This window comes from Lynx canadensis, chromosome F1 (assembly GCF_007474595.2).
Source record: "Lynx canadensis isolate LIC74 chromosome F1, mLynCan4.pri.v2, whole genome shotgun sequence".
Lineage (NCBI taxonomy): Eukaryota > Metazoa > Chordata > Mammalia > Carnivora > Felidae > Lynx > Lynx canadensis.
In genome coordinates this window covers 32,486,357-32,514,233 of record NC_044319.2, presented here as the reverse complement: position 1 = coordinate 32,514,233, position 27,877 = coordinate 32,486,357, and the positions used below count along the sequence as shown (strand labels likewise).

The 27,877-nt window shown below is 42.8% G+C and overlaps 1 protein-coding gene and 1 non-coding gene across 2 annotated transcripts in view; one reads left to right on the top strand and one right to left on the bottom strand.

Annotated features, from left to right (window-relative positions):
- Window positions 1–27,877, top strand: part of HHAT (hedgehog acyltransferase) — a 292,122-nt gene that overhangs the window by 10,200 nt on the left and 254,045 nt on the right. The window contains exons 2-3 of the mRNA XM_032591811.1: window positions 3,307–3,374; window positions 27,512–27,625. Coding sequence (XP_032447702.1) covers window positions 3,307–3,374; window positions 27,512–27,625 — 182 coding nt within the window. The remainder of the gene's footprint in view (window positions 1–3,306; window positions 3,375–27,511; window positions 27,626–27,877) is intronic.
- On the bottom strand, window positions 12,079–12,195 carry LOC115505773. The gene has a single exon (XR_003966130.1). It is a non-coding gene; the product is annotated as a U5 spliceosomal RNA (small nuclear RNA).

Sequence of the window (27,877 nt, the reverse complement as noted above, 5' to 3'; positions counted from 1 at the left end):
CCCTCAGTGTTGGACTCCACAGCTCCTCACTCGTCCAGCCGGGGCTCCCTGTTGTGTCAACACAAGAGAAATGCAGGAGCTTATGGCTTCCTCTTTGCTGGAGTGTTCCATCTCAGTCCCGGGCTGCTTCCTCCTTTCTCGGAGCCCTAAGGATTTCCATGCAAATCGCGCCCCTGGTGGCCTGGCTTCTTTCAGGTGAGTAGCAGATGAGCAGCCCTATTAGATTTGAAGGCCGTTTATGTTATATATTGCTTTGCATCCTATTTACATATTTGATTTGCTTTTGCTTGGGCTATTTCCAAATCAAGTTTTCATTCCCTTAGTGGGAATTGGGAGAAGGGAGGAGAGGGCCTCCCATTTCTCAGGAGTTGTCCTGGAAAAACCAGCACTTTGTCATCCTTCTCTATATTTCATGTGAATGTTTGAGAGGTGCTTACCATTAAATTCTCTTATCTTGAGAAGCCCATCTTTTCTGCTCCCTTTCTCCACTCATTTACTTACTGCCACAGTCTGCTGTACCCAGCGGCTTCCTAGAGAAATAAAGAATCAGTAGGAGCTGATTGGAATTTTTCAAATGCATAGAAACAGCAGGACATGTTAAGCCATGATTGGGTGTGCTGGTCCCTGGCAGTGGCTGGTGTCAGACGAGGGTGTGTGTGTGTGTGTGTGTGTGTGTGTTTCCCCCTCTTCCTGATTATTGCCCTCTAATTACCCCCACCCTACCCCAGAAATGGTTTCCTATCATAATGTTGAGGGTGAAAAGGGTAGGTTAGTTAGTGCTTTTAAGTAAATGGTTTACCACCACAGCTCATTGGCATCGATTAAAATGCAAATCCTCTCACTCAGTAGGTAGAATGGGGCTTTGATGTATCCTTTTGTTGGGTGGTGGTTGGAGTGGGGAGAATCAACAGCTGATTTAGTAATGAGGGCTCATCAGCAGAAATTGCTTCATTTCTATGCTCTCAGGCAGTTTTGTGGAGCGCGGAATTTTGGGAAATAGAACCAGGGCACCTCGAAGAAAGAGTTGGCTCTGCCCGACAGTCAGGCCTGTGTGGTGTGGAGAGAAATGCTCAGGCAGGGAAGGCTTCTCTCCATTTGCAGGGTCCTTTTGCTTGAGTGTGTGTGAGGTATGATGAAATCTCTTGCCTCTAGTATGGGAATATGGGATCCCTACCTGGAGGGTCTCGTTGGAGAGGTTCTGAGGGCTGAAGCTCTTCAGGAAGGATTTCCCGCTACGCGTTTTCAGCGGCCATTCTCTTCTCTCAACCAAGTTACATAGCAGCACATTGTCAACTAACTTAAGACGGTTTGGAGGCAGTGATTTCCAAAGGGGTTGCGAATGTATTTGTGTGTGTGTGTGTGTGTGTGTGTGTGTGTGTGTGTGTGTGTGTGTAGAAATCAGACGAGGGTGAATTGTAGAAATTCTCTAAACCTGAGAGAGGATTTTTGGTGGAGAGCTGTGCTGTCCAATACTGTAGCCATTAGCCATACAAGCACTCAAAATGTGACCGTTTCCAATTGAGATGTGCTGTAAGGATAACATGTATATTGGACTTTGAAGAATTAGTAAGAACAAGGAATGTAAAATGACTCATCCGTAATTGTTTAATACTGACTCCATGTTGAGATAAATAAAATATGCTAAAATTAATTTCATCTTTTTATATTTTGTATGACGGTGTCTCCTATAGTATTTCAGTTGGTCTGTAGGAATTCTTCTATCTGTGTAGGATTCCTTTTTCCCACTAGAGGGAGCTCTGTTCCAGTTTCAAGAAGTCTGATGCTTTAGCCTGTAAAATTTCACTGCTTCTGCGTTGTACTCTTAAAAAAGAAGAAAAAAGAAAAAGCAGGTTTCTGCTTTGTTTCAATTCTGCACAATTCTGATGTTTCTGGAGGTTGCTCTTTGTATGTTAGTGAAGCCAGAACAGAAGAGGCCAGAGGCCTAGAGGTTTTCCACCCTTTTTATGTTAATGAATTTTAGGAGGTTCCTGTTACTTTTATTTCTTTGTTGGATTGCAGAATGTTCTGTTTGTTTGTGGGCTCTTCCCTGGGACTTGAGTCTGTGCACAGTTCACACACACACACACACACACACAACGTGATGTGTGTACAGCAGTAACAGAAAGGACCAGAGCCCTGCTGCAATCCCACATCTCCCCAGCACCTCTTGGACCACTCGGGATACAGTGTGAATGTGTCCCCGAGTTGTGCCCTGGGGCACCCTGGGCCAGTGCTTACCACCCCTCCTTTTTCTGTTGTTCCTAGAGGCAGTATTGCCTGTGGTTGGAGGCTCGGGCTGCTGTTTGCCTCTAGTGTGTGTGAATCTGCCCCTGGATCCTACTGTGAAACCAGCATCATTTCGTGATTATTTTTTAATGACTGCACACTCACTTGGTTTTCCTGTAATCTTTCTAGGTAGTTCCTTTTTGGTTCTTCTGTGGCTTTTGTAGGGTGTTGGTCTGATGAGCATTGGTTTTCCCTGGTCTATGCACTCTGTGCCTTTTGGGGGCGATCTCAGCCATTCTGGTGGCTTCATCACCCTTATGCTGAGGACTCCTCAGTCTTCATCTCCAACTTAGGGTACTCGTGAGCTCCATTCATACCCATCGGGCTACCTACTGGACGTCGTACGGACACCTTAACATTCCTCACTTCCTTACATGGTATTCATCAGCGCTGTTGTAATTTATCATTATTGGTTCGTCTCTCTTCCCTGGGGTACCATGAGCCCCAGGAGGGCAAAGGCCATGCCAGTCTTGTTTTGCTTCATTCCTGATATATATTAAATGTGGGCCTGGTTATTGTACACCGTTAAGAAGTATTTGAATGAATATTTTGTTATACTTTTTGTTTTAAACCAACTGTATGCTTATACTTACTACCATTATATGATTCCATTTTATAATCTTGTTAGCATTATGTCCATATCATGGAGCTGTGATCATCATTTTGTGGTGTGATCTGTTTAAGATAATTTTTCACCAGCTATACAAGTGAGGCATTTTTGCTAATTCCTCCCTTGGTTCCTGGTGCTGGAAGCTTTCTCTCTTGATCACTCTCCATTTGTGACCTTTATTACAAGTTGAAGGGGACATTTCTGTCAGCCCCACTACGTACGTAGTTCCAGGAACTTAGGTCACAGAAGGCTGGCATGGCAGGTCAAGGTGTGTGACCCATTTCCATGCCTGTAGCTGAGACCACCGGCAGTTTTTCCAGGATAGCACACTTTCTCTTCATGCGTCTCCTATTAAACCAACCCAGTTTTATTTAGATCTGTGACTAATGAAACACTGTTTTTCTTGTCAGAACATGAAGAGGAACTGGACCGACAGTTTGACCTGGAGGCCGGCACTTTATTTGGAGGATTTAAGAAGGTACTTAGTGGGTAAATGATAAAGCTTCTCAATTTTCAAACCTCGTTTCAGTATTTTGCATCACTTTTGTATTTGGCCAGTGATGAGCTGTGTCTTTGTCTTTCTGAGAGCTTTGATAGATTTTTTAAATGATATAAAAACATTGCTTTTTTATTTTTATTTTTTTGCCATGGGTGGTGTGCCAGATGTATTTGAAGTTCCGTCAGTGTTTGTGGGCTGGCTTGGGATATAAAAGGATGCATTCCAAGTTCCGAACACCCGACTTACAAATGAACTTTTGGAAGACAATTCATTTCCAAACTGGGCACTGCCTGTGCTGATAGTTTTCTACTGTGAGAGTTGCAGGTCTTGCTTAGAATTGTAGCAATTTATTCAATTTCCATTTTGATTTTCTAGGGTAATCTGTCCCTTCTTTCCAGCTCTGGCTTTGTATGGAGCCACTCTATTAGATGGAAGGCCTATATTTTTCTGGGACTGGGAAGAATGTCCTGCCTCGCGTGGGGCGCCATTCCTGGCTTTTTGTTCTACTCACCAGAAGTTCCCATGAAAAGTTGGGTGTAAATTGAGTTTTCATTCACTGGATCCATTTGTAAATGTTTCTGATTTAAATAAGCTTTTTTAGGGACCCCTGAGTGGCTCAGTCCCCTAAGGGTCGGGCTCTTGATTTTAGCTCAGGTCAAGATCTGACAGTTGTGAGATAGAACCCCACGTTGGGCTCCACGTGGAGCCAGCTTAAGATTCTCTATTTCCCTCTGCACATGCTCACTCATGTTCTGTTTCTCTCTCTGTCTCTCAAAGAAAAAAAAAAAAGCCCTTTTAGGATATTAGTAAGACTGTAAAGTGGATGGTGTCATGCTCACTTCAGAGATGAAGAAATCTGGGAAACTTCTGCCATGGTGGAATTTGAGATGTAGCGGAAGGTAGCCCTTGTGAGCTTTAAGATCCACTCTTTAGCTCTTTAGAAATATTCCCCTGTTGGATCTTTTACAACAACAAAAAAATGGTGATCTCTCTTTTTTAATTTTTTTTCCCTTCTCTCTTAGAGTTACAATTCAGGTGTTTCAGACAATACCGAATTGTTTGCCAGGGGCAAAAATAAACAAACCCATTGTAGACTAAGAGACTTTCAGCTCTTGAGAAGAGAAGTGATTGGGAGGCAGTGTGCGCAGCTGAACTGAGAGTCAGGCCCCAGCATGTTCTGGAGCTACCGCAGATTTCATTGTCAAGGGGCAGGCTCAGTCCTGCTGTGTGTGCCACTTCCAGACAAAGGGGCTTTGTCTTTGCTGACTTCCCAGCTCCTGTTGCCACTCCTTCAAGTCCAGCTGCTTGACTCCCTGCCAAGGCCACGGAGTCTGGGGGAGATGACCTTTGCTAAGGATTCTCCATGACAGACCACTCCCCCGCCCCCACCACCCATAACAGCGCTGGGGGAGGCGTGGGTGTCAACTTGCAGCACAACCCTGCCTTCCTGGAAAAGTGCACAAGGCACAGATGCATGCCCTTGGAGCTCCAAGGACTCCGTCTTTTTCCACTCTGAAAAATCTGTCCATCCCTCTGTTTATCTGACCATCCATCCATTTATCTGGTGCTATTGAGCACTTCTTGTTGTCCTCATCTTTCTATGTCTCATCCCTTGCAAATGGGTTGGGTAGTTTGGAGTCTTAGAATTTAGAGGGAAGACAGAGAGTTCTGGTGGATAGTCAACAGATGAGGGAAACTGACACTATGTTCTTGGTGAAGATCATAAAACAGACCCAGAGGCCAAATGTAGCATTAGGGAGTGCACGGATATCTGCTGAAAGTCTTATCTCAGCTAATAGAGAGGCCAGATAGGTTCTGGACACTCCTTGCTGAACATTTCCTTTTGTTGAGGTTACAGGAGGTGGTAAGCAAATGCTACCCTGCTCCAAATTCTAATCAAAAGAAGCTATTTGGTGAGTGTAGGAATTGTGAACTTTAGACAAAAGCTTTAATGTTCTCTGACCAACCCATCCCTTAAATGTTAGGGTTGCTAAACTCAGTGCTACTGACATTTTAGACCACATAATTCTTTGTTGTGGGGGAGCTGTTCTGTACATTTCAGGGTGTTTTGCAGCCTCCCTGGACTGTACCAGCAACCACTGACCCAAGTCATGACCGTCAAAAATGTCTCCAGGCATTTACCAGAGTAACCGGTCTGCCGCAATAGTTAGGACCTCTCCCTGCACTGCCTTTGTCATTTCTGATTTGCCCTTTCTTTTGGTCATCCGGTTTCCTCTTCTGGATGTGTCTCTCCCCTTCCCGGTCTGGTCCTTACTCCCTCTTCATATCCAAGCCCAGTTGTCTCCCTGTCACAGAAGCATTGCCTGGACCTCTAAGTTGGGGCTTCCGTGCTCATCATTCCTGACACTTCACTGCCTCTCTCTTTATCTCCTTCCACATGTACTACTTTTAATGAGTGTGTTTCTGTGCCCATGTCTGAACTGAGTGTTGGGGACACAGTAGTGAACCAGACAGACAAGGCTCCTGTCCCGTTGTCTCTTGGTGGGGACAGATGGACGGTAGGTAAGTGGACAATTGTAACAGCCACAGATTGAGCTAAATGATATGAAGCAAATAGATGCGGTGATGTGATAGAATGCTTTGGATTGTATCTTGTGCCCTATAATGATAAATGTATTTGGACAGTTGTATCTTATATTATCCATCCTTCACTAGACTGTGAGTCCCACAAGGTCAGGGCTGGGATTTAATCATTCTTGCCTCTTCAGTGCCTAGAATAGAAGAGGTGAGTGTTTTGTTGAATTTAACTGTGCCAGGTTGTGACACTGGAGTTAAATGCATCAGAACTAACTGCATCTGGATAGACACGTAGGTAAATGCTAAGTGCGCCCGTGTTTATAGTCAGGGTAGGGGGAGACCACCGTGGCCCAGGCGTTCAGAAACCGCTTTGGGGAGGAGGAAGTTCCCGCACTGCTGAGCTCCACAGAATGGTAGGATTTGGGACGGTCCTCAGTAGGGAGATGTTGTTCCAGAGGGGATCGCCATGACTGGAGAAGAGAAAGAGGCATTGGGGAGATGCTGACTCAAGATGGAGCTTCCCTGGATAGTGAAGGGGGTCTGGGCTGGACCATGGTCCTCCAGTTTTTGCTGATTAATAGTTTGGAGGATTATAGCCCAATCAGGAATGCCTTTGGGCCTGGTATAAAGTCAATCGCACTTGCTGAGACACCAGATGTGGTGGGAGAGCTTGTGTGGGTGCAGCCGTCGATGACTGCTCATGACCCATATGCTGAGACATTTGCATCCTTTGCAATATCTGCTCTCTGGGCCTAGAAGCGCCCTTCCCTGCAGGCTCCAGTGCTTCTTGGAGCAGTTGTGTGCTGGGAGCCCATGGGTGGCCAGGGATGGGTCCCGCCTGGTACCTTTCCAGTTCTGGCCGTTCTCTGTCTTGGTGTTTGATGGTCCCCTTGTCTTTGTCTTCGTGCTGGTTTTCTTGCTGGTGGTCCCAAGAGATAAAGGAAACTTTTTCATGCCCATGTTCCTTGCCTGATATAGGAAACTTGCTTCTGGACAGGGTCTGAATCAAACTGATAACAAGCGAAACTCTATGTCAGGTCATACTGTCATGACTTCTTCCCCTTTTATCATTTCTGGTTCTGGTAGCATAATGGAAAGAGTGAAGGTTTGGAGTTGGTCGGACTTGAGTTCACAATGCATTTTACGGCATTTTGGAAAATGCTTTACCTCCTCTGAGCCTTAATTTTATTACACGGGAAGGGGAGGTTGTGGGGAAAGAGATGCTGGACAGAAAAGGCCCAGCATGTGTGTGCCTGGTGCAGAACGTATGCCCAGTACGTGTTGTTGTTGTTGTGCTTGTTATTTTTTACCTTCTGTGGAAAACCTCCTTGTTTCAGAGTTGAGATTTGCTGATTCCCCTTCTCTGGCAAGCAGGTAATGTTCTGCAGAGAAGCATTTAAATCCAGAAGCAGACTGTTGCTGGAGAGAGCACTCAAAGGCCTAATGTAACACGAAAGATTTTACATGTAATTGATTCCTCCTTCTTTCCTGAAGACACTCCTTCCTGTGGCAGGTTCTGAAACTGGGGCATCCTTGTAGGTAAGGAGTTCTTTCAGAAGAAGAGGCAGAGAAGGATTTTCGGTGCCTGTCAGAGGGTTAGGAAGAAAAGACACGATCAGAGAAGGGAAGCTTGTTCAGTTAAGTCTTGGTGAGGAGAAAAGAGGTACTATTCTAAAGTACAGACAGTTTTTAGCTACTGAAGTTTTTGCCTGTACAGATTTTCAGGTTCAGCTTAATTTTTAATTCCTCTGTATTTCAATACTTAAAAACACAACAAGCTCTGTTTTGATTCACTCAACAAATATTCCTTGCGAGTCTACTGTGTAAGAGGTTTGCAGGGGATGTGCTGGGTGTGGGGAGGCCAGGACATTCCGGGCTCAGTGTCTCTCCTGACTGGGCTCTGGGTTTGGGGGAAAGGTGACGATGGGTGGCGAGGCGTGTGGTGTGACCCTCCGCGAGGCGTGCGGAAGCAGAAGGTGCATGTGACCTGGACTCATGGCAGTTCCAGCGGGGGTGCTGGGAGCCAGTGGGGAAGGTGGGTGAAGGGCGTAGTGTGCATTTGGACCTGGATGAGAGAGCGAGAATCATTCAGCTTGGCTGGGAGGCTGGGTGTGGGGAGGAGGCGTAAGATACAGGCTGACCACGAAGGCCCCTGGGCACCATGTGTGGAGTCCGGACTTTATTCAGAAGGCAGTGGGCAGTCACTGAAGGGATTCGGGTCTTCTGTGGCCTCTTCCAGGAACCTTGTGATTTTCCTGCTTTGCCCACCTTTACCTTACCTCCCCTCAGCCCCCGAGATTTGTGCATCTCTGGAGTTAATGTCCGGGATGGGTTATCTCCTAATGTTACTCAGAACCCATTCGTGGCCCCCCATTTCTGATGTGTGAAGTACAGACTCCGTAGCTGGCATTCAGGCCTAATTGTCCACTGACCCTACCTGGTTACAGCACCTCGGATCCTCGTGGTCACCCTTTGCTGCTACGTAACAGGATTGTCTGCCATTCCCTGCAGATGCCTTGATGTTTCCTACACATGACGCTTCCTGCGGGCTGGTGTGCACCTCCCCTCTGCTGGAGGAACAGCCCAGAGGGGACCGTCCCCGACTCCTCTCCCCTTGCTCCCGCCTCCGGTTGGCATTTCGTTCTCTCTTCTGTGAGTTCCATTCCCAGGACTCCTTCCTGAACCGTTGTTATCTAACCGTCATCTGTTGTAGATGTAAGAGGATCTTTCGTCTCCACCTCTCCCTGCCTGAGAGTCCACTAGTGTTTGTTGGATTACGGTGAACCCGCCTGTCTTGTTGGGGGCTTACTGTAAAGGAACACTGGTCCCTCAGCAACATTGGCTTTGTTTCGTGTGTGTAAATTCTGGCGGGTTTAGAGAGTTTAGGTTTTTTACCTCATTTTTGTTAAGCCATAGCCTCTCAAAGATGATGCCAGTGTCATTATATATCTCTGCCTCCCTCCATCTGATGGGAACAGATTAATAAGCACTTGGGCTGTGCGTGAGAACTTTAAGCCTATCCTTATTAACAGAAAATTGGATTTTATGCAGCTTTGCCCCTTCACAGAGGGGCTGCTCAGCAGAGGCAGATTCTTGTGCTCTCTGCCAGCCCCTCCAGGCAGAGAGAATGTGGGCTGAAGAATCTCCACATGGTGGGGCCAAGAAACCCACAGCCTGGTGATGGAAGGAAGGTTCACGAGCACACGTTGGGCTTGATTTCCCTCTTGTTAACATAAAGAACTCCTGCTTCTTACCTGTCAGTATACTCTTATCTAGCTTCATCCCAGCTGGATTTCCTTCTTGATGTGTGGCAGGACGAAACTGAGGTGGTGGTGACACAAACTCTCTGCCTTGTGTCCAAATGGGATCTGCGATGCAGATGGGTACACATCACATTTGCTCATTCACTCTGAGCCTACAGGCACCCTGCTCTGCCCTCCTCTCTCTCATATCCACTAGTTCATAGAAAATATTGGTTCATTATAAAGGCACTTGAAGAAGCCAGGGGAAATAAGGTGAAGTTAGAACCAAGAGTTTAGCTCTGCAAAACTAAACGTGTGTGTGTGTGTGTGTGTGTGTGTGAGTGAGAGAGAGAGAGAGAGAGAGAGAGAGAGAGAGAGAGAAGGGGAAAGGGAGAGGGATGAGTAGAAATGGGGTGTTTCCCATGAATACTTAGACCTTGCAGTGGGGAAATAGGTTTTGAGTGAGAAATTTCTTGGACACAAAGCAGTCAGTTTACATGTGACTGTTTACTTACCAACTGCTTTGGGGCCCAGGCTGCGAGAGGTGCTAGAAGCTGAGAAGTAAGAGGTGTGGTTTCTTTCCTCAAGTTGCTTACACCGTGTCTGAGAATGCCAGGCTGACAGATAGCTTTAACAGGGCTGCTGCTGTCTGTGTTTAACAAAGGGGAGAGGCCTCAAGCAAACTGAACAGATACCAGTAATATACAGCCAGGACAACTGGCCCTATTTGTGTGTCCTGCCTGAAAATTGACCCTAGCATTACACTTAACACAATGTTTCCAGGCGTGTGAGTGTCTCTTGTTAGTATAGCCAAAAATTTCTGGGAGAATTTCTAACCTTGGAATGGCCAGAGAAGGCTCCCTGGAGGAGGCAGATTTGAGCTGAGGCCCTCCCTGGAGGGCCATGCTTTGAACTGACCCAAATCTGCTTGGTGGTTCAACAAAAGTCAGATTCTTCGGTTTTACTCTTAGTAGCTTCCAGCAGGTGGAGGTGGGTAGCAGTTAAATATCTTCCTGTCCCACAACTTTGCTGCCAAGTGGTATGTGCTGGGAAAAGAGTCTGGATATGAATTGTGCCATGTGTGCAACATTTATTAGGCAGGTGCCAAACTTCCCATTAAACCTGTTCCTGAAAGCTCGAGAAGCCTGTGCTCTCTGACTTTAGGTTCTCCAGCGAGCCACTTGCAGGAAGGATTCATCCGAGGCTGAGGCAGCCCTACTCTATGGTTGGGAGCAGATGCCCTGTGAGTCTGATCAGGGGATAGTCTTAGGACGTGAAGGGACATAGAACCAAAGGAGGGCTAGACTTAGGGCAATTTTCCCTGAAGCTCTGGGTGCTGGGCTTTTTTTTTTTTTTTTTTTTGAGGGATGACCTTTATTTTTATATTTGAAGAGAGAATGATGATTTAATTCGCAGGGCATTTTAAATGATGGGTCAATAGTACTCCTCCAGGGACGCCCGGGTGGTTCAGTCAGTAAAGCATCCAACTCTTGACTTCGGGTCAGGTCATGATCTCTGGGTTTGTGAGCTTGAGCCTTGCATGGGGCTCTGTGCTGATGGTGCAGAGCCTGCTTGGGATTCTGTCTCCCTCTCTCTTTGTGCCTCCCCTGCTCATGCCCCGCCCCCCCCCCCCCCCCCCCCCCCCCCCCCGTCTCTCTGTGTGTGTGTTTTCAGGGCTGAACTCACTATCCAAGTACTCTGAAGAGGGGGCCACTGGCTGAGGGACTGTTGTGCCTCATCCTTATGAAGAGTATTAGAGCCTGAGAAAATCTCTAACCCACCATATATATTGAACACCACTTCTTTCACTTATAAATTATTTATTTCTAACATTGCTTATGGTAATAGACTCTCAGGTGCGGCTTTAGATAACGATATTGGATATTATTTGAATTGCAGCCATCTGGGACTGGATTTCCGATTAGAGCCCTTCACATGCCAACTCACTCCTTCTTTCCGTGTTCTAACGGCATTCAGAGAGAAGCAGCAGATTCTTCTAGCCTAGGCAGTGTGAACTGCGGCCTGGAGCTGAAACTCGGGCAGAGATGCGGGGAGGAAGGGAAATGCTTCCTTCTCTCAGTAGTTTCCTAGAAGTAGTGCCTGTCAGCATTCTTTAAAAGGTTATTGCCTTTTAAAATCATGACATCACAGTTGGTAAGTCTCTGTTAAAAGAAGTTAGAAGCAGCTGCAGGGTGAGAGTGAGATCGAGATCGTGGGACTTGTGGGCGAAGATGTAAATAAAGGTGGGGGTGGGGGTTAGTTATTTCATCATTTGGCTCCCAGGTTTCATGAAAGCAAACCTCAGACCAAATTCTATCTCACAGACATTTATTAGGCAAGCAGAAGAAATCAGTCCCAGAACCCTATGAAATCCTTTTGGAGCTTGTGGTGTTGTGAAATTATATAGAGAGGGATTCCAAGCTATTTGTCATTAGAAGACCTTTCTAGTAAACTACTCACCCTTAATCATACAGTGAAATGCTTCTATCAGGTAATGTCCCTAGTTAGAATCTTGCTATTTTAGAAGTCTGCTGAGTGTCACTCTGCTGACACTCAGCATAATGGCTTTTAAAAAAAAATTTTTATTTATTTATTTTTTTTATTTTTGGGACAGAGAGAGACAGAGCATGAACGGGGGAGGGGCAGAGAGAGAGGGAGACACAGAATCGGAAGCAGGCTCCAGGTTCCGAGCCATCCGCCCAGAGCCTGACGCGGGGTTCGAACTCACGGACCGCGAGATCGTGACCTGGCTGAAGTCGGACGCTTAACTGACTGCGCCACCCAGACGCCCCAGCATAATGGCTTTTAAAGTTAGCAAAAGGGAAGATTTCACATGTTATGTAAGGACTTATTTTTTTTCTCTCTCTCCTACAAGACCGGTCTTTTGTTACAACAACTGATACAGCCTTACACAGAGCAAGGCCTCAAAAAATTGTCCAAAGACTCAGAATTGTTTCTCTCCACGGAAATCTTTAGTAAAAGGCGAAAGATTTATTCGATCTGAAGAGAAACCAGAGTATGGCTTTGGGTTGTCAATCTTACTAGTCCACCAACCACAACTCCTAGTTCACTGATGGTGACTCTTTATCCATCAGTGCTACTCTCTACCCAAAGTTTGTACAAGAAATTCTGTAAGTATGCTTCTCATAGTTAGAAATATTGAGGTGGAAGAAATATTCTTTTAAATTTGAAAAGACTGTACTCTATGAAGGGTACTATGGGAATGCAAATGAGAAGCCTGAGTCATCCACTTTGAGAGTGTTCAACTTTGTAGTCACTGCCGCTCCTGGAGCCACCATTAGGGGGCGAAGCAGAAATCTATCTATATGCTTTGTCCTGGTTCAACCACAGAAACTAGTTTTAGCCCTTTTGTATATTGGGACTTTGAGTATGGTTCCATTCCTTTCCTTTTCTATCCCCTAACCACCAACACAAGCAAGATACAGAACCACAAGATACAGAACCCTCTTGCTGCTTCTTTCTAATCACACCCATCCTGTTCTCCCTGTCCCTAACCCATGGAACCAGTTACATTTTCCATCTCATAATTTTGTCATTTTGAGAATGTTATACAAATGGAATCATATAGTATGTAACCTTTTGAGACTGTTTTTTTTTTCTTCCACACTCTAACATAACGTCCTTGAGATCCATCAAGTTATGTGTATCAGTAGTTCATTGCTTTTCACTGCAGGGTGTTAGTCCATGATGCAGATGGACCACACACTGTTGAACCATTCCATTGTTGAAGGGCATTTTGGCTGTTTCCAGTTTGGGACTATTATGAATGCATCTAATGTGAGTATTTGTGTACAGGTTTTTGTGTGGACATAAGTTTTAATTTCTCAGGCATAAATATCTAGGAGCTTGATTGCTGGATTGTACGATACAGGTATGTTTACTTTTGTAGAGAGCAGCCCAAACTATTTTTCAGAATGGCTCTACCATTTTACACTCCCACTAGTAATACATGAGATACTTAGTTTTTCTGCATACTTGCCAGCATCTGGTATTATTAAGACCCTAAATATTAGTTGTTGTGATAGCCGTGCAGTGATATCTTATGGTTTAATCTGCATTTCCCTAACAGTGATGTTGTACATCTTTTCATGTGCTTGTCATTTGTATATTCTCTTTGGTGAAATACTGTTCATGTGTTTTGCCAATTTTCCACCTGGATTGTTTATTTTATTTTTACTGTTGAGTTTAGAGAGTTCTTTATATAGTCTAGATACTAGTCCTTTGTCAGATTGGTGGTTTGTGAATATTTTTTTGGTCAGTAGCTTGACTTTTCATCCTCTTAGGGTCTTTCACAGAAGTCCAGTTTAGTAATTTTTTTTTTCTCTTGTGGATTGTGCTTTCGGTGTCATTTCTAAGAACTCTTGGCCTAGTTGTATGGCTCATAGATTTTTTATTTTTTCCCCAGATGTCTCATAGTTTTGCATTTTACATTTAAATACATGATCCATTTTTAGTTAAAATTTTTTTTAATATTCTTAAGTAATATCTTCACTCAACGTGGGACTCGAACTTACAACACTGAGCTCAAGAGTCATATGCTCTACTGACTGAGCCAGTCAGGCACCCCAAATTAATTTTTATCTTTGCTTCGGTAGAGGCTTATATATTATTATGTTTTTTGCTTATGGATGTCTAGTTGCTACAGCACCATTAATTGAAAAGACTATTCTTCATTTCATTGAATTGTTTCTATACCTTTGTCAAAAATCAATTTGCCAGGGGTGCCTGGGTGGCTTGGTTGCTTGAGTGCCTGACTTCCGCTAAGGTCATGATCTCACAGTTCATGGGTTCAAGCCCCGCATCAGGCTGTGCTAACAGCTCAGATCTTGGAGCCTGCTTCAGATTCTGTGTCTCCCTCTTTCTCTGCCCATCCCCTGCTCACACTCTGTCTCTCAACAATAAATAAATTTAAAAAAATCAATTGGCCAGACTAGTATGGCTGTATTTCTGGGTTCTCACTTCTGTTCCATTGATCTGTGTGTCTGTCTTTCCACTGATGCCACATTCTCTAAGATTACTGGTAAGTCTTGAAATCAGGTAATATAATCTTTCTAATTTTATTCTCTTTCAAGATTGTTTTAGCTCATTTAGTTCCTTTGCCTTCCCATATACATTTTAGAATAAGCTTTTCTATGTCTACAAAACATTTTGCTAGGATTTCAATAGGAATTTTGTTAAAATGTTAGATCAATTTTGGGAACACTTATGTCTTTACTACGTTGACTCTTCAAGCCCTTGAGGGTAGCGTATTATTCTATATACCTCTTTTGATTTACTTGTGTTTGTAGTTTTTAGCATACAAATTTTATACATGTTTTGTTAGATTTATACCTATAATTTATACCTATAAAATTCCTTTTTTTTTAACACTTAAAATTGTTTTTAATTTTATTTTAAATTTAAACTCTACATTTGGGGTTTGAACTCAAAATCCCAAGATCAAGAGTTGCATGTTCTTCTTTTTTTTAATATGAAATTTATTGTCAAATTGGTTTCCATACAACATCCAGTGCTCATCCCAACAGGTGCCCTCCTCAATGCCGATCACCCACCCTCCCCTCCCTCATGAGTTGCATATTCTACCAACTGAGCCAGTGAGACACCCCTAAGTGTTTAAATTTTGAGCAATTATAAATGGTCTTATAGTTTTAATTTCAATTTCTATGTTAATTGCTAGTATATAGAAGTATAATTCACTTTTATATTTTGATCTTATATCCTATGACTTTTCTGAACTCATTTATTATAGGAGGTGTTTTTTGTTTTCTCCCTTTTTTGATTTGTCAAGGTTTTCTATTTGGACAACCAAATGAGGATAATTTTATTTCTTAATTTTCAATCTGTATGCCTTTTATTTTCTTATTGTACTGGCTAGGACTCCCAGTATTATGTTTAGTAAGAGTGATGAGAGTCTACATCCTTGTCTTTTTCTTATTCTTAACCATTCAGGCTTCACCAATAAGTTTGATGTTTCTGTATATTTTTTTGTAGATATTCTTTATCAAGTTGAGGAAGTTCCTCTCTATTCCTAGTTTTCTGAGAATTTTTATGAAAGAGCATTGAATTTTGTCAGATATGTTTTTCTGTGTCAGTTGATATGATCATGGGATTTTTTTTCTTCAGAATATGTTAATATGGTGGGTTACTTTGATTGATTTTTCGATATTAAATCAGCCTTCTATCCCTGGATAAACCCACTTGGTTGTAGTGTATAATTTTTTTATACATTGCTGGAGTTCATTGGTTAATGTTCTGTTTAGAATTTTTGTGTCTATATTCATGAGGGATATTGGACGGTAGTTTCTCTCTTTTGGTACTGTTGGATTTTGAGCAATTATATATAGTCTTGTGTTTTTAACTTCAGATTTCATGTGTTTATTGTGAGACTTGCAAAATGTGTTAGTGTTTCCCTCTTAAAAAGAACATCTTTAGATGTCTAATAGAATTCTTCAGTGAAACCACTTGGGACTAGAAATTTCTTTTTAGGGAGTTTTTAAATTATGAATTTAATTTTTTTGGTAGTTGAAATGATATATTTTGTATTGGGTGAGTTTTGGTAGTTCATGCTTTTCAAGGAATTATTCTATTTTATCTAAGTTGTCAAATGTATATGGAGTTGTTCATAATATCCCTTATTAGCCTCAGTTTCTGTGGAGCTTGGTGATATCCTGTTTCATTCCTGATATCTGTAATTTAGGCTGTCTTCTCTTATTCTTTCTCCATTTGCTAGAGATTTGTGAACTTGATTTTTACAAAGAACTAGCTTTTCATTCCGTTGATTTTTCTGTTTCCTTGATTTCTGCTCTTATCTATGGTTCCTTCTTCCTGCTTACTCTGAGTTTATTTTGCTCATTTGTTAGTTTCTTGAGGTGGTAGCTTAGAGTTTTGAGACTTTTACTCTTTTTTTTTTTTTTTAATTTTTTAACATTTATTTATTATTGAGAGAGGCCGAGCATGGGGCAGGGGGGAGGGCTATTTAGAATGGGTTATTTAGAAGTATGTTGCTTAATTTCTAGGTGTTTGGAGATTTTCCTGTTATCTTTCTGGTACTGCTTTCTGGTTTGATTCCATTGTGGTCAGAAAATATACTGCGTATGATGAAATTCTTTTAAATTTGTTGATTTGTGTTATGGCCCAGGATATAGTCTATTTTAGTGATGAATGTTCCATGGATCTTTAAAAAGAATGTGTGTTCTGATGCTGTTGGATGGAATGTTCTATAAATGTCGATTAGATCCTGTTGGTTGGTGGTAAGTTTTCCTGTATCCTTGGTTTTTCTGTCCAGCAGTTTTATCAACTGTTGAGAGAGAGGGGTGTTGAAGTCTTCAGCTGTAATGGTGGATTTGTCTTTCCTTTTCTGTCATTTCTTCATGGATTTGACAGCTCTGTTATTTGGTACAGACACATTTAGGGTTGTTATGTCTTCTTGTCGGATTTACCCTTTTATCATTATTGAATGATCCTTTTGAGCCTGGTGATTTTCTTTCACCAAAGTCGTCTTGATCTGATATTAATATAGTGACTGCTGCTTTCTTTTGTATGGTGTATCCTTTTCTATCCTTTACTTTCAGCCTACCTGTATTTGAAATGAATTTTTATAATTTATTTTTCAGTTTATTTTGAGAGAGACCACGAGCTGGGGGGAGGGGCAGAGAGAGAGAGGGAAGGAGGGAGAAAGGGAGAGAGAATCCCAAGCAGGCTCTGCAGGGTCAGTGCAGAGCCGGATGTGGGGCTCAAACCCAAGAGAGTATGAGACACAACCTGAGGGGAAATCAAGAGGTGGATGCTCAACCAACTGAGCCACCCAGGCAACCCTAATGTGAATTTTTATAGACAGCATAGATTTGGATCATTTCCTAAAAATTCATTCTGCCATTTTCTTTTCATTTAAAAAAAAAATGTTTAACGTTTATTCATTTTTTCAGAGGCAGAGAGAGACAGAGTATGGGGGGAGGGGCAGAGAGAGGGAGACACAGAATCAGAAGCAGGCTCAGAGCCCGTTGCGGGACTCGAACTCAAGACTGTGAGATCATGACCTGAGCCAAAGTTGGACGCTCAACAGACTGAGCCACCCAGGCGCCCCTGCCATTTTCTTTTAATTGGTATATTTAATTTGATTTGGGTTCATTCAGCATCTGTAGGTTTATGCCTTTTATCAAATTTGTGTGGTTTGTAGCCATTATTTTAATTTTTTTTTTTCAGCCTTACATTTTTTTCCTTTCCTTCCAGGATTGCAGTGACATGAAAGTTATATCTTTTATAATTGTACCACAGGACTCTGAGGTTCTGTTTATTTTCTAAGCCTATTCTGTTTCTCAGATTGTATAATTTCTATTGACCTATCTTTAGGTTCAGTGATTCTTTTCCTAAGTCATCTGCTCTATGAAGCCCATCTGTGGGTTATTTTATTTTGTTTATGTCATTCCTCAAATCCTGAGTTTCCTAGCCAGGCTGCTTTCTTCTTTTCATCTTTCAGAGTCATCTTATGTTTGTTTTATAGTTATATCCAGAGTTTTTAGCTATCCTTAATGGGAGGATTAGGGAGACAGGAGTTTATTATACAAGGGTGTGATACAAGATACATGTGAACGTCACATGGAAGAAGTACATAGGCGGGATCTGTGGAAGGGGTGTGGGGCTTCCATGCCCTTTCCAGGAGCGCCCTCTCCCAGCACCTCCGTGCATTCACCAACCCAGAAGCTCTGTGAACCCTGGTACTTGTGGAACTTTGATGGAGGCTTCCTCACCTAAGCATGAACATTCATTTGACTTCCAGCCTGCCTCCCCTCTCTGGAGAGGGGGTGGGGCTGAAAATTCCAAGCTTCTAATCATGGCTTAGTCTTTCTGGTGAGCAGCCCTCATCTGGGAGGCCACCAAGAGTCACCTTGTTACAACAAAAGGTGTTCCTCCCAACCAGAAAATTCCAAGGGAATTAGGAGCTCTGTGTCAGGAACTAGGGTCAAAGACCAAGTATTAGAACAAAAAATGTTCCTATGCTCTTATTACAAGAAATTACAAGGGTTTTAGGAGCTCTGTGCCAGGCACTGGGAGCAGAGACCAGTATATGTAATTTCTCTTTCACAGGGAGGTGTCTCTTTGAGAGCTTGGGCAGCTAATGGGCAAAGGGGACAGATAGAAAAGGTGTGTGGGAGAACCCTTCATATATTCTGCCACTTCCCTGGTCTTACATGCAGTGTGTAAAATTCAAGGAAAAAAATGGTATCTGGGATGATGAAGACTTGCCCTCCTGTACCCCTTGGAAAGATGACAAAAATGTTAGTTTTTCTTTTTTATCACTCATATCTTTCTTTTAAAAAATGTTTTAATGTTTATTTTTGAGAGAGAGATAGAGACAGGGACAGAGCACAAGTGGGGAGGGGCAGAGAGAGGGAGACATAGAATCTGAAGCAGGCTCCGGGCTCTGAGCTGTCCTCACTGAGCCCAGTGAGGGGCTCAAACCCATGAAATGCGAGATCATGACCTGAGCCGAAGTTGGATGCTTCACTGACTGAGCCATCCAGGTGCCTCTATCCCTCATATCTTTCTTAATTGGCCTTCTTCCCTGAAGACTTGACATTTGGGGATTCCACCTGGAGTTCTAGTTTGCTAGTTTTTGCCCACTGCAGGGATGTTGTGTATTAACTAGTTTTCTTGTATGTATGCAGACTTCCTAAGCAGAAAGCAAATTCTCCGAGTGGGAGGGCCATGTTAGGGGCCAAGGCCCTCAAAGGTTGGTGGACCATTTTTTTCTTCTATGTTACTGTGACTCCTTTTGTATTTTTGGTATTCAGGAGAAGAGATGCTAATAGAATGCATGATTTATTAGAGTTTGTAGCTGGGAAATCATATGTTAATAATTGGCTGTCCAGCCATCCTGTTCTATTACTTTTTTGTCATGATCCCTAACTTATCAGCCTTATTACTCATTTACAACTCATTTCTCCATATACTTGGTAGAAAATATAGTGTTTTTCCAGTTTCAGAGGTGTGGAGAAAGGAATATAATTTTTATAAAGCCTTGACTTCATACTAGAATGTACTATTTCTTTTTAAAAATTTGATTATTTTTGTTAGCTCCAGGAAGAAAAGGAGAAATATAGAGTAGACAAGGCAGAGACAGAATCTTTATGTGTTTGATCAAGTATATGCATAAGTCCTGAATACTCTGGAACAACTTCTAGGAAGTAGGTAGGTAGAGGGGTAGTCAGAGAATGTTACTGAGTTTAGGTTGTTAGTTGGGTTGAAGAGATTCGAAGAATTTAAGTGTTCTTGATTTAGTTAAGTCATCTTGAGAGGCTTTTTCTTCTGCAGAACATCCGTCTGCCCCCACTATGCCCTGGATGGATTGTGAGGCTTAGATCATGAAGGCCAGTTAAGAGACTGGGAATGACACACAGTAGAACCATTGTAGTTTACTCCAGCCCTGTCGATGGATCCCTATCCTGTGAGTATCTTCTTTACCTGTGGAGGCCGGTAAAGACATTTAAGCAGAGACTTTATTATTTACAGAATAAAAAATTTGGTAGGGAAAACATTTTATCTTTGAGGAAATGTTGGTTGGGGGAAGAGTGTCTCTGGAAATTGTGGGCAGTAAAATAATTTTGTTCAAATTATTTTAGAAATAGCAAAGCATCTGTTGAAAGAGAAAACTATTCCAATAATTGCTAAGTGAATCATTAGCCTGAGTTCATTCAGAGAGCAGTGCTTCTTCTGTGCGGAGTTCCTACCTATTAGTCCTTTTTTTTTCTTTTTCTTTCTCCTTTGGAAATTTATAGGCCATTAAGGTGAGCTTGTTGCTTTTGAACGTGCAGGGAAACATTTCTGGATTCAGGTATCTTATAAAGGTTTTCTCTGTTCAGAGGTGACTTGCTCAGTGTGATTAGGAATTGGGTCTTGAGGTAAATAATATGAACATAATGCTATGTAGGAAATAGATACACAAAAGTGTCTAATGTTTCTGTTACATTTCTTTTTTTGGTGAAATGCTGGATATGAGGGTAAGGAAAATAGTAATATACAGTATATTCAGCTCTCTGTTGTTTTCTCTGAGAAAAAGAGCGTTATGGTAATGAAAAATACAGATTGGTAAGTAAGGTAGATCATTTTCTATTTGGTTTTGAAATATATAAGCAGATGCACTTGTGAATGTGCAACACTCATTGCCTTCATTATCCAGTTCTAGAACCCCTTGGACCGGGTAGGCTGGTGTTTTGCTCCATTTCATTTTCCTGCAATAAATAGACTTATTTTGGAATAGTTTTCTTTAAAGTGAATATTCTCTGCAAATTGGTGCAGCCGCTCTGGAAAACAGTGTGGCGGTTCCTCAAAAAATTAAAAACCGATCTACCCTATGACCCAGCAATAGCACTGCTAGGAATTTACCCCAGGGATACAGGAGTGCTGATGCATAGGGGCACTTGTACCCCAATGTTTATAGCAGCACTTTCAACAATAGCCAAATTATGGAAAGAGCCTAAGTGTCCATCAACTGATAAATGGATAAAGAAATTATGGTTTATATACACAATGGAATACTACTTGGCAATGAGACAGAATGAAATATGGCCTTTCGTAGCAACATGGATGGAACTGGAGGGTGTTATGCCAAGTGAAATAAGTCAGGCAGAGAAAGACAGATACTGTATGTTTTCACTCTTATGTGGATCCTGAGAAATTCAAGACCATGGGGGAGAGGAAGGAAGAAAAAAAGGGAGGGAGCCAAAGCATAAGAGACTCTTAAAAACTGAGAATAAACTGAGGGTTGATGGGGGGTGGGAGGGACAGGAAAGTGGGTGATGGGCATTGAGGAGGGCACCTGTTGGGATGAGCACTGGGTGTTGTATGGAAACCAATTTGACAATAAATTTCATATTAAAATAAAGTGAATATTCTCATAGTGGCTTCTGTTACACAAGTAGAACTGGATTGCAGTCAGGAGAAAAATCCCTTCCAAAGTATGTTGATCAAGGTTCTGTTCCAGACAACAGAATCCACCCTGGTCTGCTTAAGCAGAAAGGAATATATTGCAGGGATTTAAGGAGATTTTAGAACAGTCAAAAGGACTGCTGGGGCGCCTGGGTGGCGCAGTCGGTTGAGCGTCCGACTTCAGCCAGGTCACGATCTCGCGGTCCGTGAGTTCGAGCCCCGCGTCGGGCTCTGGGCTGATGGCTCGGAGCCTGGAGCCTGTTTCCGATTCTGTGTCTCCCTCTCTCTCTGCCCCTCCCCCGTTCATGCTCTGTCTCTCTCTGTCCCCAAAATAAATAAAAAACGTTGAAAAAAAAAAAAATTTAAAAAAAAAAAAAAAAAAAAAAAGGACTGCAGGGACAGGCACGAAGTGAACTTCCAGGAGCAATTTCCAGAGCAAAACTGTGGCTGCTGCACAGGTCCCAGCCTGAGTGGACAGTGCAGCGAGTGTGCTAACCAAAACTGCCAACCCTCCAGATGGACTGACTGAACCCTGGAGTGTCCACTGATGGTGCTGCGGAAAAACAAGGGCCTCTGCCACTATACTTTCAGAAGAGTCTCCCAGCCTGCACATCTTTATGTTCTTATCAGAGTCATTGTGTATTTGTTCATCAGAAGCTGGGGCACATGTAGACATGCTAGCTGCAGGGAATTCTGGGAAATGTAGGTAATGTAAGGTTTTTGTTGTTGTTGTTGTTGTTGTTGTTTGCCTTCTGACCTCTAATGTATAGGAAGTCATGCTAGAAAAGGGTTGGAAGAGTCGGCCATACAGAGCCGACATTTATTTTGAGAAGAAGGTAGGATGGTCCCTTTCCCCTGGCATTTCAGATCTTGTAGCTTTTCTGAATGTTCATGTTTCCCTTTGGTTAACCATGGATTCACTTCTCTTCAGTCCAGTTTCTAGAACCTTTCTGCCTTCCTTTCTTTTGAGTGGGTTTGGGGGGTCTTGAGCATGTCAACTCTCTGATTTGGCCTGTAAGTATCTCTATCTGTTTCAGGATATGCAGCCTGAAAACTCTTGAATTTGTGTTTCTGGGACTATCAGACTAAAATAGTTTATTGTTTATCTATACTTAACAAATACATGCATAGACAAAAACATACACGGTACTAATCACTCTGTGGGAATCTCCATCCATCCTCCCTTCAGGGCTCCAGAGAAGCATGGAAATGAATGTCAGATTTAACTCTGAGTCAAGTAGTTGAACATTCTAGCTGAAGATTCTGGAGATGGATGGTGGTTACAGTTGTATAACAGTGTAAATGTACTTAATGCCACTGGTCTGTGCACTTACAATTTACCATCTTAACTATTTTTATGTTATAGGTATTTACCACATGAAATATGGGCCTTGTGGTCTAGTACCTAGGGCTTTAAAATCAGCCTTTGTCATGTATTTGCTCTTGGACCTGGGACATATGATATGTAGCCTCTCTGAGGATGGTTGACTTATCGTGCTATGGGCAGAATCCTACGACATAGTAAATATACTGTGGTAGTTTCTACCCAATCTGGGGAAGAGGGCAGGCTGGTGGACTTTCTGGAACAGAGCAGGTGGACTGTGTGGAGGCCTGGATTGGTCATTGGGGGGGTGATGGGAGATCAACCCCTCGCCAGAATGGTGGGTGCTCAGTCAGCAGTCTGTAGACACTCTATTATTAGTGTCTCTTTTCCTTAGTCTGGAAAGTAGCTTTTTTTTTTTTAATTTTAATGTTTATTTTTGAGAGAGAGAGACAGAATGAGAGTGGGGAGGGGCAGAGAGAGGGGGAGACACCGAACCTGAAATGGGCTCCAGGATCTGAGCTGTCAGCACAGAGCCCCATGTGGGGCTTAAACTCACGAGCCATGAGGTCATGACCTGATCCAAAGTTGGCTGCTTAATGTACTGAGCCACCCAGGCACCCCTACCTTTTTTTTTTTTTTTTAACTCTCTTAAGGGCATCTTAGACATCATGCTAGTTTAGCCTTTTGTTTTAGACGTAGAAGGCTCAGATCCAGAGAGCCTAGTGACTTACCCAGGTTTGTGCAGGAGTAGAAATGTGATAAGAACATAGGCTGATTTTAGGGACGCCTGGGTGGCTCAGTCAGTTAAGCGTCTGACTTCAGCTCAAGTCGTGATCTCACGGTCCATGAGTTTGAGCCCCGCGTCAGGCTCTGTGCTGACAGCTTGGAGCCTGGAGCCTGCTTCGGATTCTGTGTCTCCCTCTCTCTCTCTGCCCCTCCCCTGCTCATGCTCTGTCTCAAAAATAAATAAAAACATTAAACAAATTAAAAAAAAAGAACTTAGGCTGATTTTACTCCCCCACCATTAAAAATTTTTTTTTAACGTTTATTTATCTTTGAGAGAGAGAGAGACAGAGACAGAGCGTGAGAGGGGGAGGGACAGAGAGAGAGGGAGACACAGAATCTGAAGCAGGCTCCAGGCTCCCAGCTGTCAGCACAGAGCCCGATGCGGGGCTCGAACTCACAAGCTGTGAGATCATGACTGAGCCGAAGTCAGACGCTCAACCGACTGAGCCACCCAGGCACCCCTCCCCCATCATTTTTAAGGCTTGCCAAATGTTGGGCATACCTGATGCAAATTTGGTTAAGTCAAGGTTACTTTCAAGAACTTGCCATTTTTCTCCCTAGAGAGAAAATACATGAATTGACTATAATAAAAAGTGCTCCAATAAATTATGTTATAATAAAGGTGCTGGAATTCAGATGTGAATGAGAGGGACACAATGAGGTCCACCTGGAAGAGGGAAGAAGACTTCACACTTGAGCCAACATCTTTGTGGTTATGGTGGTATTAAGGAGGTACCCTCTCGGAGGCAGTTTGGTTAGTAGGGTGCATGTATGTGCGTGCGCGCGTGCGTGTGTGTGTGTGTGTGTCTGTCTGTCTGGGTGGATTAGGGAAGTCCGGGTAGAGTCAGCACAAGTAGGAACATCTTGGAAAAGGACTTCGTCTTTGGTAACAGATAGGTCTGTGTTTGAAATCCAGCTCTCCCCTCTACTCGTTATGGGCAAATAATTTGTCTATTCAAAAAACTTGAAGGGTTGTTGTGAGGTTGTTAGAAAACACATACCCAGAATGGTAGTGATTTACATGAGAAGGAAAGGTCTTACTTATACAAGTGTATGTGTTTGAATTACATCACTGTGACCTCTCTTGTTTTGCAGTGGATTTTCAGTGTCTTGATTGCGGGGTGTCTGTGTTGGTGATATGAGTTCCCCAAGGGTGAGGAATACACAGGTTTTCCCACAGGGCCTAGGATAGGACTCTGCTCTCTGGATGGGGAAAGAAGCAATAAAGAATACCAGGCCCAGGCCCTTTCTTTTGTGAAGAATAGGAAAGACTGTTTCACCAGGAAGTTGGAGTCACTATTTAAGAGATGCCTAGAACTGTCATGTGCTTTTAGGTTTCTCGGTTTTGCCTAGTTGCAGATTGAAAGTATCAGAATGAGTAACTGTGCGTGTTAACTTACTTAGTTTAAAACATGTTGAATTAAGGTGCTCAGAGTTTCTGACAACGAGCAGGATGATGGTTGTTCTGTTGGCAGATATTAGCTTTAGTGTGTCCCTGCCTGGGAATTGTATGGGGTGGGGTGCACTGTTAAGGATCCTCTGGGGTGACGACCATTCAGGTGGAAGGAGGCATAATAAGTGATGTAGATCTTTGCTACTCAAAATATGGTCCCTGGGCCAGCAGATATCATCACCTGGGAGCTTGTTAGAAATAGAGAATCCTAGGCCCCATCCCAGAGGTGAGATGCTGGGCCAGAATCTGCATGTTAGCAAGATGTGTAGATGATTTGTGTGCACACTGAAGCTTGGGAAGCACGGATCTAGAAGATTGGATGTGGATTACTGTTCCTTGGAGTTTAGTCTCCCCTTTCTCTGTGGAGGAGCCTTCCTGGTTCTGTCTGACTTGAATTGATCCCTAGTTTATGTCTGGCTCACTTAGAGACCTGAAGAAGAGTGTTTTAATTGACTAAGAACTGCAGGGTCAAGAAAGGAAGTGGAGGAAGGAACAGAATATGAAAAAATTGTTCTTAATTTGTGGCTTTAACATTTGCCTTGAAACGTGTGATTGAACTCAGTATCTGTAAAGTTTTGCTTATAAAAGCAGGTGAGTCAACATTTTTCTTACCCAAATCATCAACCACTAGTTATTGGCCATCTTGTTCCATTCATTGGCTCAACTTTTCTGTCCGATTATTTCCTTAGGATAGACATGATTTCCTTTAGGTAAATATGTTAAATGGAGAAGGGTAGACATGAGAGAAATGTTTTTATTTCCTTTAAATGGATATTTTCTGCAAAGGAATTAATGATGAAAGACCCTAACTTTTGTTGATGGGGTTTTACTAGCATAGGGTTTTCAGTAGGCCTGGGCCTTCCGTTGGAACATCAAGGTCTTTTTGGTTTCTTACATTTTATGAGATACCATTTTTCCCCTAGAAAGTTAAAGTTGGAGAAACTTTGAAGCATTGGTAAGCCTGGGGTTCTGAATTTAAAGTGTTATTCTTAGTGTTTAAGAACACTCTTTATAATAAAAAAGGTAGGATATTGGAATATTTTTGAGGGGGGAATTAAAAAAATTCAACCTTGACTTTTAGCGTCTCTTTGCCTGTATCCTTGTTACAAAAGCGGCACTTTCCCAGCATGGCATCATCACGTGACCTTTGAGCTTGTTTGCATTCATTCATTTAATTGACTCATCTGAAATTTTTGAGATGAGGAAATGAGCTTTGGATCAGGGATTGAGAGCCAAGGTAAAGGTTTGAGTTCTCTGCTCTGCTGCTGCCTGGCCATGTGGCACGTGCACATCTTGGACCCTGTCATCATCTCTGAATGGAAAGAATTGGACGAGACCCATAATTTTTATGGGGATGGGGGCTCTACGAGCAGGTTGTCTATGGATCAGGATCTTGAATGTGAGGAACATGTTTTATTTGATGATGTCTTTTTTTTTTTAAAAAAAACAAGTGGCACATTGTAAAGCACGATACAGTCTTGCTGGTTAACATAGGATGAGAAGTACATGGGACTAACAGTTGGTGGCAAGTAGCAGTTTTTATTGAGTGCAGCATGCCAGGTACTGTTTTAAACTTTCGGTATGCATATGTTCTCATTTAAACTTCACAAACCCCTGGAAGATCAGTACTGTTATCACATGAGCAGATAGGTCAGAAAGGTATAAAGTATCTCACTCAGAGTCATCACAAACAGTATATGGGTAGATCTGGGATCTAAACCAAAACAAGCTTATAACCTTGGCTACGAGGTTTGCTACCTCTGTATTCATAGTCTGATATGAATCAAGATAAATTTTATCTGTGCTATACCTTCTGGAAAAAGAATTTTTAAATGTGTAACTGGTATGAAATTACTCTTCAATCCTTAGGTATAAAAAAAAATCATGTATTTTCCTCTAAATCCAATTAAAGTTCCATTTGCAGAGACTGGTGAGTTGTTCCATATCAATAGTCACTCGGGGATTCCTTCCCCACCCACACAGTTGGTCTAGAAAATCCTGAGGATCTCAAATCCCCGCTTCATCATTGAGATGCTCATTGGCCAAGCGTGCATTGCCCATTTTAGAATGGCCAATCACTGTTTGTTCCCTCCATATTTGAATCAGCTGCCATGGTCTCCCTAGGGCTCCCAAGGCCAAACCAAGGTTTTTGGATGTTGGTCCCCAGCTATTCACACGTCTAGTCTTACCCAGAAGTTTTCACCTGCTTCTGCCAGGGAGCTGCAGATACTGTTCCTGGTGCATGTCTAGACATGGGGTGATAATGGACACCTACACACAGGGTGTTCCTGGACACAGAGCTTCCTGAAGGGAAGTGAAGTATATCTTTCATTCTTTCATCCTTATCCTATGGAGAATTGGTTAATTTCATTCTCCTGCCCAAATTGACAGCAAGACTTAACACGATTGACCTTAAGCAATTTTATTAGCAGCCAATTTGCATTTCTCTTGTTTGCATGGCTAACCTGAGATAGTGCAAGCAATGAACTGATATTATCTATGTGACACCGGGTACATGAATTGAATTCTTTTAGCCTCTGTTTCATCTTTTATGAAATGGGAATAATAATGGTTTTTGTTCCACAGAGGGTCCTGGGGGATCAGCTCTGAAAAGACACTGATTCGGAGAAGGGCAGTGAGACCAGCCAAGCTGGAGGGAAGGGTACAAGCTGGTGGTGTTGTGGCAGCGCTGGGTCTGGGAATGCGCGCATGTCATTTGGAGTTTGGACTCTCGTCCTTCTTTCCGGTTGTTTTATTAACTGGAGTTTGTGTTCTGCCTAAGATGTACCAAAATCCCTCGGATAATCTCCTGTTTTGCTCTCTTTAGGACCCAAATGACTTTGAGTGGAGCTTCTGGATGGAATGGGGAAAACAGCAGCTGGTGCGGTTTCTGCTGGGCCACATGGCTGTGTCTCAGGTGGCCGGTGTGCTTGCAAGGAAGGTATGATTATGTGCAGCATTTCCTCTTATGCCTGTTTCTTTGCCTTTTGAGAGGAAAGAGTCCTGAACTGGGAATCAGGAGATGTGGATATTGGCCTTGGGAGCCTGGAAAAGATGAGAAAGAATTGCTAATGATCAATAAGACATTTATGGTAAAGATCTCATACATTCTTATCCTGCATTTGCTTCCTCCAGGTTATTTTTAAAACCATTGAATATGAAGGTTTTAGAAAAAAACTAAGATCATACCTGA